We start from the raw sequence: 21718 nt of genomic DNA, 5'->3' as shown, positions 1-21718 counted from the left end.
ACAGCGATAAGTATATAATGTAGTTAATAGTTACATATTACTTAAAATACGTTTGCTTACTAATCGGTATACCGATTAATATAATATACAACATATTATATTAATATTAATGACAATAAACTATATAGGTATCGTAACGGATATTAATATTATACGAGATATTCATATTAATATTATAGCGAGGTAAATAGTATCGGTATTTTTAAATATACCTGTAACAATGAAACTTACGTGGCCAATATACTGGCAATAACAATAATAATAAAAAAAAGAAACCAACATGGCTGTTGGAATGGCGTCATAAATAGTTACTGACGTTGTTTATATTTGTGCAAAAATTGATTCTAATTATTTAACGATATATACGATTTTATTTAAAGTGAGTTTTAAATACAATGTAAGGACTGTTATAGCTGTGTTAATGGATGTTATATAATAATGTTATAAGAATCTTGCTAAGAAACAATGTCAAACAATACTGTCGGCTCGTCGGGGCATGCTCCCGGCAAAATACGTGGACCTGGAAGACCACCAAAACGCACATGCACTTGGTGTGCTGAAAGTAAAACTCCTTTAAAATATGTGTTACCGACGGAAAATGGAAAAAAAGAATTTTGTTCCGAAACGTGTTTGTCAGAATTTCGACAAGCATATAGCAAGGGAGCCTGTCTTCATTGTGATAATGTTATCCGTGGCAATGCTCCATCAAGTAGCAAAAATTTTTGTTCCACTTATTGTCTTAATAAATATCAAAAGAAAAATGAGAAAAGGACGACTTCCCCTCAGTCTGGAAATGGAGCGAATGGTACTGAAACGCACTCTAATAACAACTCCACGGGGCCATTCTACGATATTTATCAATTTTTTGATTGGACTGAATATATGAAAGAAACAAATAGTGTTGCTGCCCCTCAAGATTGTTTTAAACAAGCTCCTGTACCACCTGTAAATGATTTTAAAGTAAATATGAAATTGGAAGCATTGGATCCAAGAAATCTAACTTCTACTTGTATAGCTACAGTTGTAGGTGTATTAGGGCCACGGTTGAGGTTAAGACTAGATGGTAGTGATAATAAAAATGACTTTTGGAGACTGGTTGATGCTGGTGATATACACACAATTGGCCACTGTGAAAAAAATGATGGAATGCTGCAACCTCCACTGGGTTTTCGTATGAATGCTAGTAGTTGGCCTATGTTTTTGCTCAAGACATTGAATGGAGCTGAAATGGCTCCAGGAAAAGTTTTTCAGGCTGAGCCGCCAACTCCTAAATCAAATTTGTTTGTTGTTGGGCAAAAGTTAGAAGCTGTTGACAAGAAAAATCCTCAGCTCATATGTTGTGCAACAGTTGGAGCGGTGAAAAATGATCAAATACATGTAACATTTGATGGGTGGCGAGGTGCTTTTGACTATTGGTGTAGATATGACTCAAGAGATATATTTCCAGTTGGTTGGTGTGCAAGGGCAGGACATCCGTTGCAACCACCAGGTCAAAAAAGTGCTAGTGCTCCATCAAGGTAAAAATATTGTCTTTTGTTTTTTTCAGTTTCATGTTTTGTCATGCATTTGCAAAGGTAACCAAGAGTCAAGACCAAAGAAATGAAGACATTGTGTGTTGAGTTGTAGAACTCAACATTGTTCTGTCTTACTAATGTCAGATAATGAAAAAAAGTAAATTGGAAATTGAGCCCACATACTCCACATTATAGTCATAATCATAATTCCGCTTTGCCACAATTATACATACTTGTAATTCAATATTAAGTCAATTTATATTTTGATAATTGAATATGTTTCTTTTCTATATTTACTGTTTTCTTTATTATTTGCAACAAGATTGAATTTTTAAGAATAAGAATTTGTAATGTCTCAAAAAGCTGGTAGTATGTGGGCAACATATTTTGTATCTTAACACCCTCTGGTTACCCTATATAAGGGTGTGACGAAAATAATTGTGAGATATGTTTTTTGCTTAAACTTTATCTCTTTCAGATTTAAATTACGTCCAAGTGGCATTCCAAATCCAGCATTACCAGAAGGCGGTTCCACTGGCACTGGCAATACAAATAGTACAAACACTGTAACACCAGTAGCAAATATAGTGTTGCGTATACGGAGTAGTTGTTCTGGAGGCAGTGCATCATTACCTACCTCAGTCACAGGTGTTGGAGCTTCAGGGGCTGCGGAAAACTTGGTTAAGGAGTTATTGAACTGTCACCCAGACTCTCAAAAGTTGACTAGAGCAATTCTCACTGCCTCAAGTAGTTACTCTAATATAACTAATGTACAGGTATTTATTGATTTTGATTTTATTTTTTCTTTATTAGCATAAAAATAAATACATTTGAACAAGACTCCAGTCGTGGGGCAGAAGCACGACTGTAAATGTGACAGTTTGTAGGTCCAGTAGAAAATGTAATATTTATTATTTTCATTCCTTTGCTCTGGTCTGGTATATATCCTACTGTGTGCGGGATAATGTGTGAAGGTGATATACCTCTTAATAGTGACAATAGGATGTAATATTAAAACAAGTCAATTGTGTAACCCAAAAAAAAATTACTTTATCTAAACTAAATAAATATTTCAGTTCCTTGAGTGGGGATCAAACCCACAACTAGTCAGTTTACAGTGACACTTTTGTGCCCCTATGCCACGCTTGGTCTCTAAAGAGAAGTTGTAGAACAAAAATTAAATAATCCATTACCTACCCTATTATTAAATGTACATAATTAAATTTACGATATAAAGAATTTTTGGAAATACTTAGTTAATTTATATAAAATGACATTCTTTCCAGGTCTCATCAGGAACTAAAAGTTATTCAGTAAAAGTGCCTCTAGATTTATCAACAGAGGAACTAAAAAACTGGTTGAAGCTAATATGCACAAGTGTGGGATGCTGTGTGGGAATGATAGAAGTAGATACAGGTGAGGCCGCTGGAAGACCTTGTACTCTGTGCGGTGAATCTACGTCTAATAGTGTTACTTCAGCTGCGGTGAAACGGCCAAATGTAAGTGTTGTTTTGTTATTTGGTGAGAGAGAATGCTATGTTTTTTTTATTTTTAAATGTTGTTTTAATGTTGCAAATGATAATTCTAAGCAATTATCTTTGGGCAGCGGAAATTTGGAAAAATCTCCCTAGAGAGATGCTAGAAAAAGATGTGGCCTGATTAGAACATATGGCTTAGCTGGTCAGAGCGCTTGGACGGGTTCAAAACCCCAAGCATTAATTTTTTTTATGTTTTCTTAAATATAAAAAAAAACATTTAATAAGTGATACAAATTTACAGATTATGTTATAAGATACCATACTAACATACACACATCACAGATGGTGCAAATGGGTTTAGAATAGAGCAAATTATTAGATATATTACAAGATAAATGCATGTAGATTTCAGATAACAGGAGATATGTTAATTCAATAGTAAATATTGGCAAGGTATTTTATAGGAATGCACTGTAAATTAGGTATAACTGTTTATTTGAGGATAATTATATTATTTTCAATTCTAATACATTTCCTCTATTTCTAGTGCCTATATTTTTTAAATTTATATTAACAATACACTCTTTGGTTGGCTTAGCAGATTTTTAACACTAATAATGACAGACTATATTATATAGCATCTTACCAACTTAATAACAACTGTAATGCAGAGTTTTAAATGGTAATCACAGTGCCTCCTAATTTGCGAAAATCAACAAGGATTGCAGTATGTATGGCGCACATGTTTTGTTATTTTATTATCTATATTATTGAGTATAATAATTAATATGTTGTAGGCTTCATATGCTACATACATACTGTCTCTTTGGTTTCAATATTTCTATTGAATATGTGAAATGGTTTTTGGTAGTGATAAAGTATTCCTAAACTTTCATATAATAGACAAACACAAATGTATTTCTTTCCTTCTATTTAACGGCCTCTCCATATAACACATCTTACAAATCAAGAGCAGAGAGCGACAAAGTTAAGTTTGTGTTTAAGCTTAAAAATCTATACTTCTATACTAATATAATAAAGCGGAAGAGTTTGTTTGTTTGTTTGTTTGAACGCTAAGATCTCTGGATCTACTGGATCGATTTACTTTGCTTTTGTTTTGTATGAAAGCTGCATTCTTCAGAAGTGCTATAGGCTATATAATATTACATTACACATATATACTAATAAATTAAAATACTTTCTAATTTGACATGCATCGTCATTTTGATATTCATCCTTATGAAAATAAATATAATAGTCACTTTTAGCATTTCATCTAGATTGAAATTATATTTCTATAGAAATTATATTCTTATATTTCAAGCAGGCGTAGCCGCGTCCGGGTCCGCTAGTATTAAATAAAGTGACTGCCCAAGTGCAAGTCAGATTCCTGTACAAATGATTCCATACCATTATCTTTATCAACACCTTTCTCTACTCTTTCTTCTTCTTTATTCTTTCTCTTCTTTACTCTTTCTCTGGAAAATGCAAGCATTCTGTGGCTGCCTGTGAACAATTTACAGTTTTCGCTTCCCATATAAAACAGGAGGAGTCACCTCCAATCGCGCCGCTGACGTCCTTCTCCATACAAACTATAACTTTGCTAAATTTCACGCACCTCGTCCGCATATATAAACAGGAATACAATTTACAGTTTTCTCTTTCTCTCTTTAAAAAAAAAAACAGGAGTCGCCTCCGATCGCGCCGCTGACGTCCCCGGAGCCGGCGGGCAAGATGGCGCGCGTGTCGCCTGAGCGGCCCGAGCCGGCGTCGTCCACAACAGGCGCGCCGCCGCCGCCCCCGCCCGCCGCGCCGCCCGCCGATTGGTCCGTGGAGGATGTCATCGGGTTCATCGCGGCCGCCGACCACGCGCTCGCCGCGCACGCCGATTTGTTTAGGAAGCATGTGAGTTTACGGTGTATTGATATTGTGAAATATATCTATATCACTATATATATATATATATATATATATATATATATATATATATATATATATAGTTTAATATTTTGTCGTGGCGCAGAAGCGCAAAGTGTGCTGCAAAACCGATTGGTTGTGGGTTCCATCTTCAATCGAGAAAATGAAATATTTATTGATATTTTTTCATTTATTCGTTCTGGTGTCGAGGCAAAACGCGGCGTTGAATTCCGTCGCGCGATGCCTCCAGAATTTGGTGGAAAGTGGGAAATAGAGTGTTTTAACACTGGGATCCCTCTGCCTAATCAGCTGTATGCGGGATACAGCGCGAAGCTGATATTTATTGCAACCTCTTATTGCAAAAGGATTTTGATAATAACTTGTTTTGCATATAGGTGTTGGAATTGTTGCTTTAGATCGAAATAAGAGCCTGAAACATTTGACACAGTTGACACCTGAGCCACAATGTCATCGCAAAGTTACAACCTTCATAATTAATAATTTATTAATAGTACAATCGATATCGAATTCATAATTCTGCCACTTGTGCCAATATTTGATAAGTCACTATCGATTTTGTATAATATCGAGGTTATTATCTCGATTGTTATTATTTCTTGTCATTATCGTCGTATAGGACTATCGTGCAGGGATAGCGTAGCATAGCGTGTGGCTGGTGGGTCCGATTCTCCCTCGAGAAATTAATTGTTTTCATTTCTTCCTTCTCGTAGTAACGACACTAAACGCTACAGTGAGCTTTCGCGACGCTCTCAAATTGTAATTTTGAAAAAAAAAATAATGAAAAGTGGTTTCCTTCTGCCTGCCTATCCACTGTGTGAGGGATACAATGTGTCACAAGAAAAGCATAAATGATAAATAGGTAAATTTTAATGTTATTTCTCTAATTTTCAGGAAATCGACGGGAAGGCGCTATTATTATTAAATTCAGATATGATGATGAAATATATGGGTTTAAAACTCGGACCCGCATTGAAAATATGTAATTTGGTATCAAAAATAAAGAATCGCCGACATTACAGCACTTAGTTGTAGGTATTAATTTGCACTAGAGGTTTTGAAACTGTGAGTTTCTATTTTTTTATATTATATTATAAATAGCATTTGCTTAAGTATTTTTTCACGCATTTCGTAAGGAAAGCTTCATTTATAACAAATAATTGAATCTCGGCAGTTTTTTATATTATATTGGTTATTATGGAATGGTTATGAATGATTCTCAATTGATATTTTGTGTATAGTTTATATTCAATATTCTTTCTTAAATTATCTAATAGATTATTTTTTGTCAATAATAATAAATTTGATCAAAAAGGAAAAATCGTTAATATACGTAAAACTAACGGTGATACAGTGTTTGTCCATAAACGCGATGATTGTGAGCTTGAATCACACTCAGGGAAATTAATTATTTTCATTTCCTCGCTCTGGTAAGAACAAAAAGCGCGGCGTTAAGTTGCAACAATCTACACACAATTTCCTGTGCGTAGGGAAAAAGGTGGTAGGTTCCCACTGCGTATCCTAGTATATAGAAATATTATTGGTGAATTCTATTTGTATAAAAATTGTTTGTGAGAAAACTCGTAACCAATGAACCGATTAATTGAATCATTCGTAATCGTTAATAAAATGAATATTTAAAGAGCAAAAATAACAGTACAAAACACTTGTTGAATAATAAAACAGCTCATTCATATAAAATAATGCTGTTCCAAATTCTTTTATAGGTATGTAACTTTTTTTAATAATATTCTCGTAAGATAATTTAAATATAGTCATTGTATATAAGTATTTTATTGAGTGAACATGCATTTAATGTAGTTTATACTCAATAGCACATTGTATTATCAAGTTTTATTGTATATTTCGCTTTATTAATATATCTAGTGAATAATCAAATAGATTTTTAATTGTTTTTGGGATTGTCGTTTTTTGGATGGTTTCTAATCTCTAGTGCTCAAAGTTAATTGTGGAAAAGAAATTGATAAACTATTTGATTGTTCCTTAGGTTTTTATCTCGTTACTATTACTATTGTATATGGTATGTTGGGGTAAGATTGTTAATGGATCAAAACTTTATTATATTAAATTGCCGGCAAATTAAGCATTTTTTTTATTTTAGTCTCACTTATCGATAACTGAATAAAATGGCGTCCGTTTAGTGTGATTAACATTCGAAAATTATGCCTAATTAGTGGGTAGTTTGATTATTTTTTGGTTCTTGCCTGTTAGCGATCTTACCCCGATATGCTATATACTTTTGTATTTGGCTAGTCGTATGCAAATTGTGCATAATGAAGGAACCTGTTACTATTTGCCTATAATTATAATTGCACTGTAGTGACTTGAAAACGTTTATTTGTAATTTGAATATCGGATTTGTATGTATTTTTTATAATGATACCTTAATATAAATATCATCCACACTATTTTATTGCAATACTAATTAGTTAACTTATAAATTAGTTTAGAATTATAATTTTCTTTAAATTGATTACATTTTAAATTAGTCTCGGTATTGTCGTATAGGAGACGAAATAATAATTATTAATTTTCTTTAATAATCTGCCAACTAATATATAACATATACTATTATAATTGTATGGTAAACTAATACTAAACATAAAAAAAACATTTACTGAAATAATAGCCTTATATTCATTATAAGAAATATATTAAAAAAATAAATATATACAAATTGTTCGCATCTAAAATATAATAAACTGCTTGAACTATTTATATTTTGTACTAACATCTCTTAAATAAAGTCATTTATTTTGAATCTATAAAATATAAAATTAAATCATTATTTTTGAGTTCATTTTAGCAATTTAATAATATACAATACATATAATCCGATATTTGATTATAATTATTTGATAAACACAAACTAAGTATTAAACATTGACGCAAACATAAATAGGTTAAAAACATTTACAATTTGTAACACTTATATTATATAAATTCTAATTGCCCGTGTACAGAAATTTTATTGTAGATTAGGGTTTAGTGCCTTTCAAATAATAATTAGGTGTACTTAAAACCTGTCCCAAAAGGGGCCTTCCATAAATTGCAGAACACGAGTTTTTATTAGCTTCACACTGTATCCCGCATGTTGCAGAGAATACAGAGGGAACCTAGATCTCTTGTTAAGTACTTTTTCGAGGGAATATGCTATTCATCGCCCCTGTCGCACAACCCGCAAGTAAAGAGTCCGACACTGTGCGTTATGACGGCCTCTTGTTTTTCGTTCATTAATTTTTATGTCTTTTATAAAATATTTATCTTACTCTTAACATAATACCTACTATTAATAATCCACCACATGTGTGGAGTAACACTTTAAAAACGTTAAAGGGGGCAACGCCTCTTAATGCCTTACCCTCCTTTATGTGTGACGTCTTTTATGGATGGTCCCTAATAGAGTACGCGCTGACCTCAAAAAAAACTCCAATAATATAATAATTGTTCTCGACATTGTACGAAATTTCTTTTTTATTGGGAGAAATTATTATTTTGACATTTGAGATTTAGTAAATATCAATTTATTTTGTTATTCGATTAATTCGGACGAGAAGTGAATAAACAGACCGATTCCTTCTGTCTATCGTTTTAAAGCCGGTTAAATACCGAAACAATTCGCTTTTATATCTATTCTGTTTAAAACAAGAATGGCAGATTTTATTTTAAATTTCAAATCTTACCTGTCACATTTCTCTCAACAATAAAGGTAATTTAATAACAATAAAATATTTACAAAGACAATAGAATGTTTATTACAACAGATTTAGTTATAGAGTTCAATAGCCCTTTGTATTATAATTTTTTCCTAGTAATGTTCCTTATTTATCATTTTTTATATTTTTCACGTTTAATATTTCATTTAATATTTTGTTAGAGATGGTCAATTATGAATGATTGTAATTGAATAAAATAACCGATTATATCATATAATCGATATGTTATATCATTCATAATGTTCGTCGTAATGTTAAATATAATTTGCCATTTGAAGGGTTATTGTAATGTGATATTTCACTGTTATCTGTTATCGTGATAAATAATTAAAAAAATATAATAAAATTATGTTTTGGCGTTAGTTAAGTAATATTATAAGTTAAACATGACAACTACTAAGGTGTAGATCACTTATATAATTATTGTTGCTGTAAATAATTGAATTCAGTATATATATATTTATTTTATTGAGATTCAGTTATTAGCTTATTCTAGCTAGATAAGCTATCACTTTATTATTAGATAAAAAAAAATATTTTACAATGTATTTACTACTGTATGTTGTATTTATTCTATTCATTTATTATATTTTGTATACGGGAGTATATGCTTTGAAATATCAATGATTTAATTTGTTTTTCATTCCTTTATAATTTATTAATTAATCAAATCAAAATGAAAAATGTAGCAATAAATATAATGGTATTTAATATAATATGTATTTGTTATTCGGACTACAGTACTGTAGGTAAAGTATGTATGTCTGTATATAGTACATAGATAACAATAGGATGTGAGTATTCACGTTGCAAAGCTATTATTTTATTACGGTAGATTTTTTTATAGTTTTTATGTAAATAGCTGGAATAATTGGAAAAAGATGTGTATAAATAAAATAAAGTTCTAATATATGACGTGTTTTTTATTTTTATAATATATTATTTATGAATCCTCTAGGGCAGAGGTCGGCAACGTTTTTAATGTAAAGAATGAAATACTAAATTAAAAATTCATGGCGGGGGCCAACTATTTTTTTACATAACAAATATAAAAAAATATGTTCCCTTGTCTTTTTCCCTAAAAAATGTAACCTCGGTAAAAGTATAAATAAATTTGATGTAGGTACTATAGTGGTAGTTAAACATTGAGTATTTATTATGTATTATTAAAAGTCAAGATAACATCATTGAGTTACTATTGATAAAAATATCAAAACGTTTATTATCGGCAGGTTCCTTATCACAATATATTGTAGGTAACTACAGATGTATGTTTATGCTCTTTAACAAAACAGTAATTCGATTTATATCAATATTTTATATAATTTTGATCTAAGATTTTAAATATATTGTGTATAAATTGCAATTAAAAAAAGATTTTAATAAAAAACTACATTTTTATTTTTAGGTGAATTTGATGAACTTTCGAAAATACATAATAAGTAATTATATCATTTTTGAGCTTAATGTTCTTAAAAAGTTTGTATATTTTATCTGCTTAGATATATCGGTCGTTATTTAATGATAATAACGATAGGCGCCCATAATATTTTATCGTTACATATAATAGTAAGTTGCAATAAACCAATTAGGAGAATTATAAACCGCTTTTACTTATGTATGAGTAGATATAATTCGCAAATTATAATAAACTAGCTACCCATGCTCGGCTGCTAAATATGTATTATAAACGAAATCTTTATATAAATTGTAGCATGTGCTCCTTATGTTTGCCCAAGCTACGTCATTGTTTCATCTAAGTTCGTTCAGTATTTTATGCGTGAAAGTAGAGCAAAGTTGCACATTAATAATATTAGTAGGACTAGATGTTAAGTTTACACATCTCGTAAACGCTCTCATAGTACTTTTTACTCCATGTAATTTTTTTCACCTTGATGTTGTATTCTACATGCAGCAGAATAGGCAGAGGGGGAGCCCAGTGTTAAGACACTTCGCTCCTCACTTTTCACCGAATTCTGGAGGCATTGCGTGTTGATTCACTGAAATAATTAATATTTTGACTAAAATAACCCATTTATTAAATATACTTAAATAAATACTTATTCGTATAGTTCAAGTGGTCGAAGCCGTGGGGGGTCTGCTAGTTGATTAACGCTAATAAGTAGTACTGATATGGTATATAATCGAACATTAATAAATTTTATTAATTTATTGTACGGAAAATTACATAAATTATGTCATTGCTTGTAAAATAATTTATAATAATCTACTTTATCATCAAATAATCATAATGAAACCAATAAAAATATAAAAGTTTTTAATATCTTAATTTTTGTTGATACTGGTGCTCTTTTTTCTTATTTTTATTGTTAATAATTTTTTTCTTTAAGAATTTTTCTGTTTTTACTATAAAGCATACTTTAAAAAATAATTATACATATACATATGCATATGCATACTTTAATAAATACCATAGTATTTATCTATAATCACTCGAGTAAAAATATACTATGTGAAAAAAATATTTCGATGCGTTACAGCAAATTTTTACTGGGACATAGGAACCTGGCCTTTTCTCAGAAAGTCGATTAAAAGTGAGGCATGATGAGATACGTTGTCGTATCTTTTACTTCAGTTAGAGACGTCGAGACGAAGCGATGAAATACGCTATATTATGTACTTTTTATTCTAATTCATACTTTTTAACCGAAAAAAGAGGAGGTTCTACTCGTTAACTACAGTTTTTTTATGTTTGTCAATAATTTCTCGTGACTGATTCTAGAAATAATTTTTCAGTTTGAAAGAGTGTAACTTTCGTTGGTAGAATTACTACCAAGTCAATATCTGATAATGGAATAACATGGAAATCGGAGTCACACCTCAAATTCTATAGACACGTACTATATGTTTGATATACTTATATTTTTTATAACAATCATGTCAATCAATTATCATATTTAAGTATATTATTTTAATTCGAGAACATTTTTAGAATTGTGTACTTTTTAGAATGAGAATTTAAATAGATATGGGTATGGTATTCTATGCAGATCTGAGTTACGCTACGTACGAAATTCTAAACATTTTCTAACGTATTAATATTAACATATTTCTTGTATATCAGAATAGAATTTTCCAGCTTGTTTATTAGGTAGTTAGTTTGTATATTTTTTCTAGACGAGTCTCGAGAGTAAACAGTTTAATCTCTATTTCTCTTGCTCTTATGTTGTAATCAGCAGATTATACTATGAATAAGATAACTTTTGTTTTGTTATTGTGTCAAACTGCTTAAACATTTTGTTATCAGTAACATATTATTCAATGAAATTGGGAAAACATTGAAACCACTATAACATAAAATGTTATAAAGATGCCTGCTAATACATATAGTTATTATGGTTTTGGAAAGTTTTTGAGTATACTTTTCATATTTTATAATCATTTGTATTTGGTTACGATTTTCACCGCTTGTCTCAAAGTTGTTTAATTATTTGAAAGATGTAGGAAAAAATACTTCACGTTTAATTACGTTTATGTTATGTATGGCTACTAGAACATAATGCCGCCTGCTCGCTTCGAAAGCCAGCATCCTCTCGCTTCGCTCGCTATAATGATAAATAATCTATACTCTACATATAATAAAACCGATTTTGTTTTCACTACTTTGCTTAGGCAGTTGTATATATAAAGAACCAAAAAAGGGGTAGATTTTTAGACATTGCCTTGTATGCGGAAAATGGAGAACGGAGTCTCTTGCACTGCACTCTCTCTGTCGGCTGTCCGCTTTGTTATACGCGATTTAGGCACAAATCTATATATTAAAAATAAATTTATTGGATAATTAATAATATCAAGAACTATGAATAAGTAAGAAGACTTTTATTACTATAATAGATCCAGCTACGTTTAGCACTAGCTATTAACGAGGAAATATTTTTGTATGCTTGACCTTTAATTAAGGTCAAGAATATTTTGATATATTGTATTTATTTTTCCTCTAGATTGTTACTGTTCTTTTATTAATTAATTTTTATTTTGACTGTTTAAAACATTATTAAACTTAGCTTATAAATTTGCTATCAATTCCTTATGTGATATTAACATTATGTTGAGGACAGTTGTGGGTTCGATTCCCTCTCGATCAAATGAAATATTTAATATTTTAATTTCTTCGCTCTGGTGTCGAGGCCAAGCGAGCCATTTAGTTCCGCGAGTCTGCCTTTACAATAGGCTCTCTCTGTTACATGAAGCTTAAAAAACAGTACAATAAGGTAAAAAGTTTTCTCAGCTTTACACTTTTTCTTAGGCAGACAGAAATAACCTAATGTGAAGACTGCACTAGTTTTGACATTAGTTTCCTTCTGATTTGATCTGGACCTTGTTCTCTTACTTAGTGGCGGCACTCAACGCTGCAGTATGTATAAGAAAAATAAAGTCTTATGTATTTTTTGATATGTTAATCTTATAATATTTATTTAAATGATCGGTCGTCGGGAGGAAAAGTCGTCAGCTACAACGAAATACTGACGTAGTGGCCAGATCGTTCAACTTTACTTACCGCAATTATTTGTCTTATGTTTCATGCAATATAAAAACAAGTTTATTCCATGAAACATTTTATTTTATTGTGAGGATCAATGTGGACACTATAAAACAAGTCTTCGTTTAAACGGTTGTTTTTGCGAACCTGCAAAGAAATTTAACTTAAGTTATAAAATTAACTTAAGTTATCAAGTCATAATATACTTACTTTCTATATTCTAGCCTCTAATGCATACTATAATTTGCAAAATGTAAAAGCTTATGATAAATTATACTACATTGACTCAGCACTCGAGAATTTACTTTACACTACTATTACTTTTACTTTTATGTATACCTAACTATATACCCATAATCTACTTAATTACTATACTTTACACCTAAAGAACTAACTATATGAACTGTGTTGTAAATATTTTAAAATTAGTTAAATTTTAAAATATTTACATCACAGCGATTACCGTTGTAAATAACAGTTAGTTATCAGTTGTTCATAAAATATTTATTTCGTCACGTACAATAATAATTATTGAAATAAATAAAAAAGACAGCGCGAGAGTTGCGGCAAGGCGCGCGCGCATTGCAAGTAAACTGAGGCAAAGCCAGTCTGTTGCCGTAAGCCATTGAGGGAACAGTCGGCTTCGGCAGCGACTCTCCTCATGAGAGACAGGCGTGTGTGATACCGGAACAGTGCTCTGTGACAAAAGTTAAGACAACAAAAGTTACAATGGAGCTACAAAATTCCAAAGAGGAAAATGGTAAGAATATTATTGGTGAAAGTAGCAAATACCAACGGCCTAGATTTTGCGAATCTACCGACCTTGTTTATGGTTGACATGGTGAAGGATTAAAAACAATACAATATTGTAAATTTTGTTATATGTAGATGTCATGGTACTGGCAACGTTAAAATTGAAAGGAAACATATGGGTAGTGGGTACACCGCACAAGTGCATTAAATTAAATAAGCAGTCTTTCAAATGACTATTTAAAAAAATAACTTTCTTTTATAGCTTAGTATATACATAATAACTTAAGTAAATCTGTTAATATATTCTTCATTAATATTTATTGTAAAAACATTAAGCCAAAAAAATAAATAAAAAGTAAAAAAAATACAATAATAAATATTTAATGTGAATGTATACTGACCTACATTGCATTATATTATTACGACATATTATACATAATATATTGTTTATTCTCCATATCACACTGCATAAAATATGTACTTAAATTTATTAATAATGATAAGTGTATGAATATTAAAAAACTGACTCGTTTGTCGACATTTGCGAATGTCGATAGTAATAATGCATATGCAATACAAATAATTCTGATACTTCATTAATATTAAGAAAAAATATGTAGATTTCAATATGCTAAAAACGTTTTTTCTCATTGTCAAAATAATAAAAGTGGTTGAGCAAGGTCTTATATTTAGGATAAAATAGTGTATTTATATAAATCTTGAAGAGTATAGCCTCGAAATAAAAACCGAATCTGTTCAATGTTGACTTTTTTGCTCATCAGTTGAACACTCAATGTAACTGCCTTTGGCCATATCTGGTTCAGATTCTTTTTTTTGAGTTTCCGCATATATCAGGGCTGGCGGACGGAACTTAGTGATCAGACACTCCATTCACCACTCTCCTATGAATTTTCGAGATATTGCCTGTTGTTATTGTGTGTTTTGTCATATTACCAGAGTGAGAAAATGAAAATATTAAATAATTCATTTCACCTAGCGGGAATGGATCCCGTGACTGTCGCGTTTACACGCTCTGCCACTGCCACGACGACATAATATTAAAAAAGTATTTTTTTTATATTTACCATTTACTATAAAAATATGTTAATTACTCCACTTTTTGGAAAGGTTATTCATTTCTATTACAGAATTTAAATTTTTTTTAGATCTATTTTGTTTTAAATTTGTTATTAGTAGCGATAATATTTTATTTATGTTTTAAGATTATAAAACCTTAAAAGACGGGATAGCATAATAAAATAAACAAATGAGAATATATGAAAATTTATTATGAGCATGGCTCAACGTGCTTTTGGTTTTTCCCTGTTTTTGGTAAAATGCCAAACTGGTATATATGATGGTATTCCCCAAACTGGTATTCTCCATACGCATGGTCTGCATATGGCAAATCAATTTAATTTCATCTTAAGGTTGCCATTGCCTTTCTTCGTTGTAATGTTATTAAAAAACCTATTTAATTCTTATTCATTTCTCTTATCAAGTAAATATGCATACAATTTTATATCTACCAACCGTCAGTTCTGTGTTGGTTGCGTCAAGAATACTGTTTATAAAATAAATAGTCCGTCAGATATGTATTTTATAACATACGCTTATCAAATATAGATGGACTTCTGGATGTCCATCTATTTATGGCTTTATCACTTGTTGACATAAATGTTCTTTCTTTGATGATAAATTGAATGATTTAATTAAAAGTCTAATGCCAAAGAGTATGAGGGAAATCCCATGGCGGATAAACGTCTCCAGTGTATCAGGGCAAGGGTCGCTTTATTATGGGTGTCGGGTAATTTACAACAAATATAAACAAATATTATAAAATATCAATATTTATTAACCATACAATACGTGTAAACAAACTTTCGAATACAATTTCAGCCTTTACTTATCGTGTTGGGCAAAATACTACCTACCTACCGCATCATCCGTCCCGACCAATAAGCAAAGTTCTGCCTTGCCTTTTGATATTCTTTATTGGCGTAAAAAAGTTAGAAAAGAAAAAAATAACTCCAGACCGTTGAAAATATGTAACATTTTATCTCTATAGAATATGTTTTATAAATAACTTATTTTGTTTCTGTCATTGGAGAGGTATCTACTTAAAATAAAAAATAGTGCAAATAATAGAATAACCTTTCGTATTCACATAAACAATGCTTTAATAAATATGTAAATATCACCAGTTTACTAAATTTGGAATATTTTAGTTGGAATATATTATTGACATTTAAAAGTGGTTGTTGTTGTTGTTCTTTAATTATGGCGATCCGAGCGTGCCAGTTTAAAAGTGGTGATAACCACGTGAGATGAGGCGACACGTGACATTGCGAGTTCCATTTACTTTTTCTTTATTTGAGTCACTTGTTTTTTTCATTCAGTTAAATGGAAAACTTTTAACATATTATAAAATGTGTAATTAAATTTAAATATTTATCTTAAAATGTTGAAAATTTTAAAATTTCTTTACATATTTTGTATTAATAAAATAATCAGTGATTCATCACAGTTAAAATTTTATGTACAGTTTTTTTATTTACAGTTCTTATAAAGTATTAATTTTCATCATATATTAAACTGTAAAATGTTTTTTATAATATACGTAACAAAACGGAGAGTTGGGAGCGGAGTGTGTAAAGACTAGGCCGTCATTACTTGCCCTGCATGTGTGAGTTACAGCAAAAAGCAATTTTCTTAAATATATTGTTACTTATATTAATATCCCATATTTTGACTTAGAGTCGTACCTAGAGGTCTTTGCAATTAAATTGAATTACTTAAATACCATATAAAGAATTTTGTATAATAAAAAGGAGGAATTAATTTAAAATTACAATATTTTCGATAAATTACCATTATCATTCCATTCGTTAATTCACATACTTTTTTATTTAAATTATTCAGATTAATAACAAAATAGTTACATCGCAAGTTGATCGTGTTGTACTCTGTCGGTTGTATAGCGGTCTCGCTTGCACGCTCGGCTCAGACGGAACGTGACAATGAGTCATGTTTTTTGTGTGACTGTACGCAGCCGGCGTTTATCGATTTAACGTTATCACATTAAAATATTACCCTACAATTCCTACAACACATTAAGTACCAGAATTTGAAATTACATTTGAGACAAAAAATAGTACCTGTATTAATCACAAATTCTCATATTTTTCGCTTTCGATTATGTTAAAAAGGCGTTCCGCTAAAGAAGATCCGACGTGGACGTTTCTTTGGAAACGAGTTCTTTAAAATATAAAATGGTAATTATATTATGTTCATTGCGACCTTGAACTTCGGGGGCTTAGTGGAATAGAGATGAAAAGTTATTCTTCTCATTATGTAAACAGAAATTCGGACCCTTTTATAATTTATACTTTTTACATTAACAGTATCTAAATCTTTAGATTAAATTTTAAAAAATTATTTAATATTTATGTATTCATGCGACCATCACGGAGCTGTTGGTATATATAGTTTTGATTTCGATTCCCCCTGAAAGAATTCCCGTTTTCATACTTATATTATTAGTTTCATTTCCTTGATTTGATAAGGCAACGTGCGACGTTATGTAACACCACCCAACATATGCATTATGTTTCGTGGCGTTACCTGTTTGATACATTTTTGAAATATTACAAAAATCGACGAATCGAGCAAACATGGACGTAAGAATAGAGAAAATATTTATATAATTGTTGCTCTCAATAGAAATGTAATCTTTATGAGTGAGTAACGTGAGTAAGTTTTCCATTGCAATTTGTAGAATTGTATTGTAGCAATCTTGCGTATATTAATAATTAATGGTATTTTTCTTTATATGTTATACTTATTACTTTTGATTATGATTGCACACCTAAACATATAAACGTTGGATAATTCATTTTATTTCATATTTAAAGAGATAGAAAAGTTTTAATAGACAATATTTCTTGGCCATAATCGATATAATATAAGATTTGGCCATATAATAATAATAAATAAAATATAGTAGTAAATAATCGTGAAAAAGTTGAGAAACTAACTACGGATATAGTAGTAAATAACATGATATAATTTTTTCCAGATATTAAATCAGAAAAATCACCACAGCAAGATCTCATTCAGAAGGTGACGGGATCTTTTGGCAAATATCAATTGTACTTATGTATATTGATATTTTTAACGAAATTTCCTGTTGCTTTCCACCAAATGGCCATTATATTCTTATCACCGAAGGTAGAGTACACATGTATAGGTTCTAGCCATAATGAAACATGCCCGTGTCCAAACCCAGAGTACGACACATCGATATTTACAAATACTATTATAATGGAATGGGATTTAATATGTGACAGAAAATGGTTAACTAGCTTCACACAAACTTTATTTCAATTGGGAACTCTATTAGGGAGCGTGTTTTTTGGAATGGCATCCGATAGGTGAGAAATTATCATTATTTTCTATCTAAACTCTTATTTAATTATATCTTAAATGTTAAAGATTATTGAAATTTGAAAAATTTTACACAATTATTTATTAATGTTCTATTATGCAGTACATACTTTTTTTTTTTCATTTCTAGATTTGGACGGAAAAAACCTTTGTTGGTAGCCGTTGTCATCCAAGTGTCGATGGGAGTTGTAGCAGCATATGTCCCAGAATTTTGGACTTTTACATTCGTAAGATTTTTAATTGGCATGTCCGTCGGTGGAACAATGGTTACCGGCTTCGTGATGGTCATGGAGTTTGTTGGGACAAAATATCGAGATGTTATATCAGCGTTATATCAAGTTCCGTTCAATTTGGGTCACATGCTGTTGCCCGTATTTGGATATTACTTCAGAGATTATGAGAAATTCCAACTTGCCATTTCTATACCTGCTGCAGTATTGCTGGCTTATTTCTTTTTAATTCCTGAAACTCCACGTTGGTTGATAGCAGTTAAAAGAACAGATGAAGCTATTGTTATATTGGAACGAGTCGCTAAAGTGTAAGCTTTCAAAGTTATAAATTTGTCTAAAACTTTTGTAAATTTATTAAATTGAAAAAATTATATATTTTTTTTTAATTACAGAAATAAACGCCCGACAGAAAATATTCGCACCGATATTGAATTATATCAACAATCAGTGGAAGCAAGTCAGCTAAAAAAAGGAAATATATTGGATCTGTTCCGTACTCCAAATCTTCGTAAAAACATAGCTGCTATGTCATTCAACTGGTTAACATGCAGCTATTGCTTCTATGGAGTATCACAATACGTGGGACAATTGAGCGGAAACGTTTTTATCAACGTCGCTCTGAGCGCTAGCGTCACGTTGCTAGGCACTTTATCGTCGATACCTTTAATGAAAGTATGTGGTAGGCGAACTATTCTAATAGTATTCAACTTTATATGTGCATTATGTTTGTTAATATTATCTGTCATTCCAGAAGGTATTGGTTCAGTTATATGTGCCAGCATAGGAGTGGTAGCTAGTTTCATAGTTTTCGTTGTAGTCTATTTGTACTGTACTGAATTGTTCCCTACGGTTGTACGAAATGCTGCTCTAGGGTTTTCGTCAATGATGGCTCGAGTAGGTTCTATGATAGCACCGTTTGTCATTGAAATGAGGGACGTTGCGACGTGGATACCGCCGGTACTTTTTGCAGTTTTCCCACTCATAGCTACATTTATAACATTAGTTCTTCCTGAAACTAAGGGTTGTGAATTAATGACCACGATAGAAGAAGGAGAACAATTCGGTAAAAAGAAATCATCCAGCGATAAAGCGTAACAAATAGAAATTATTCAATAATTAGAAATTATAAAATAAATTGTAAATATTTATAGATTTAATAAATGTTAAGTTATTTTATTATTTTACTTACAAGTGCTCCCGTAGCAACGATAAAAAAAAATTACTTTCTATATGTAATGTAAAGATGCATTTTTAAAATAAAAATATTATTAAAAAACCTGATTAAAAATATATTTTTATTTTTATAATAAATAGTTGCTACACTGTATATTTTTTTTTTCTATTATTTCCTTTAAAAAATCTTGTGACATGTTCACTATGAGTTTAATGTAATTTTAGTATATTAAGTTGATAATTAAAAAAAAAAAATTACATGTGTCCATAATTATATAAGGTAAAAATCCCAAATATATTTACTATTCAGTAATAACAAAGAAAGTTAATTTTAACTCGTAAAGCCGTGACTCGCGTCTCTTGCATAACAACATAAGAAAAATCTTAAGTGTTTTGTTGTCTTATAAATGTCAATATTTATCTTATATTATGTGATAAATATTTCATTATGCGTAACATTTTTCTGATAAAATGTTGTAAATTTTGACATTTGATTGACCTAATGCATTCTTTTGTATTGTGAATTTTTAGGGTTCCGTACCTTTTAAGAAAAAAAGGAACCCTTATCAGAATTCTTTGTTGTCCGTCCGTCTATCTGACTGTCTGTCTGTCTGTTAAAAGACTTTATCTCAGGAATGTTTGGAGATATCGTGTTGAAATTCAAACCATATTCTCAAATCTACGGCCCCATAATTTCTGAATTCTGAATTTGAAAGGGCTTTAGAGCCCTAAGCGACTTTAGAGGCTAAGCTAAGCTAAAAGTTCAGAAAAAGCTCGAGACCTCCAATTTTTGTACTGAACCCTCGGTGCGCTCGGTCCCGACGACTGTCCTATCCGCATCGGATATTTACGACCAAGATACAAGAAAATCCATATTTTTTTATTTTTATTATATTATGTGTATAATATTAATTTAGTTCCAAGAAATATTTAAGACATCAAAGCTAGCGGTAGTGACTTATACGATAGATTAAACTGCTGGTTGTGAAAGTTGTTTATGTGACGAGTACAGTTGAATTAGGCATATTTAAAAATATATTCAAAACTAGCGACCCACTTGAACTACACTATTATTTATTTACTAAACTGAATTACTTTCGTGTTCTAATAAAATTATCATTTTTAAGACTATATCTATGTTACTATGTTCCTTTTTTATAACACTTTTCTGTTATGACGTAAAACCTATTATAAATATTACAAAGACGTCAATGTAACAAATCTGAGGAACGTATTCTTTACTTGGCAATGTTCGTAACGTTTTTACAAGCAAACATATTAATAAACGAGACAAAACAAATTTCTACATATAATTAAATTGTAACTGATCGCTGTCTGTAGATGGAAGATATTATGATATTAGAAATAATATTACGAGTTATGAAACCCTAAAGATTCCTCAAGAAAAAAATCGATTAATATTTGAAAACTTCTGTCATTTTCATATCATTCTTAATAAAATATTAGATACAAGACATTCAGGTATTCATAGGAAATTCACGCTTGATAAACCTGTCAAAGTTAATCCAATCAGGTAGTATTGCCGGATATCTGTTAAAGGGATGAATGACAAATTTCAAATCTCCTAAACGATAAACGATATCTATTCGAGATGACATACTTCGTCTGAAATTTTAAATGGTGACTAATAAAATATGTAAGAATTTGTCAAAATATTAATACATATATAAGTATGTATACATTTTTAAAATGTCTGAACTCCCCCAATGGGATTGAACTCACAACCTTTGTTACCAGCCAGTTACAAATAAAATAACGAAAGAATAAAATATCGTTAAATTCATTCATACAACGCATAGGATCTTATACGGAACATTCAATTTATTTAATTTTCAATTACAATTGACGTGTTAGGTGCGGATATACCTCGTTATTTTTTTAACTAGTGATGTGGTTATAACAATCGTGACCACAAACGTAAGGTATTTCA

General features: G+C 30.7%; 2 protein-coding genes across 2 annotated transcripts; both read left to right on the top strand.

The window, feature by feature from the left end:
* The first annotated feature begins 257 nt into the window (after positions 1-257).
* Scm (Polycomb protein Scm) lies at positions 258-9576 on the top strand. The gene is made up of 5 exons (XM_085201687.1): positions 258-1517; positions 1993-2290; positions 2801-3013; positions 4679-4897; positions 5822-9576. The coding sequence occupies exons 1-5, from the start codon at positions 466-468 to the stop codon at positions 5954-5956; spliced, it is 1917 nt and encodes a 638-aa protein (XP_085057813.1). The 5' UTR covers positions 258-465; the 3' UTR covers positions 5957-9576.
* Positions 9577-13756: 4180 nt separating this feature from the next.
* On the top strand, positions 13757-19882 carry LOC146529373 (organic cation transporter-like protein). The gene is made up of 4 exons (XM_085201506.1): positions 13757-13925; positions 17997-18351; positions 18495-18902; positions 18987-19882. The coding sequence occupies exons 1-4, from the start codon at positions 13895-13897 to the stop codon at positions 19687-19689; spliced, it is 1497 nt and encodes a 498-aa protein (XP_085057632.1). The 5' UTR covers positions 13757-13894; the 3' UTR covers positions 19690-19882.
* Positions 19883-21718: the final 1836 nt, after the last annotated feature.

This window comes from Heliconius melpomene, chromosome 18 (genome assembly GCF_056956725.1).
Source record: "Heliconius melpomene rosina isolate 202511_hmr_F chromosome 18, ASM5695672v1, whole genome shotgun sequence".
Lineage (NCBI taxonomy): Eukaryota > Metazoa > Arthropoda > Insecta > Lepidoptera > Nymphalidae > Heliconius > Heliconius melpomene.
This window is presented reverse-complemented; position numbering and strand designations above follow the sequence as displayed.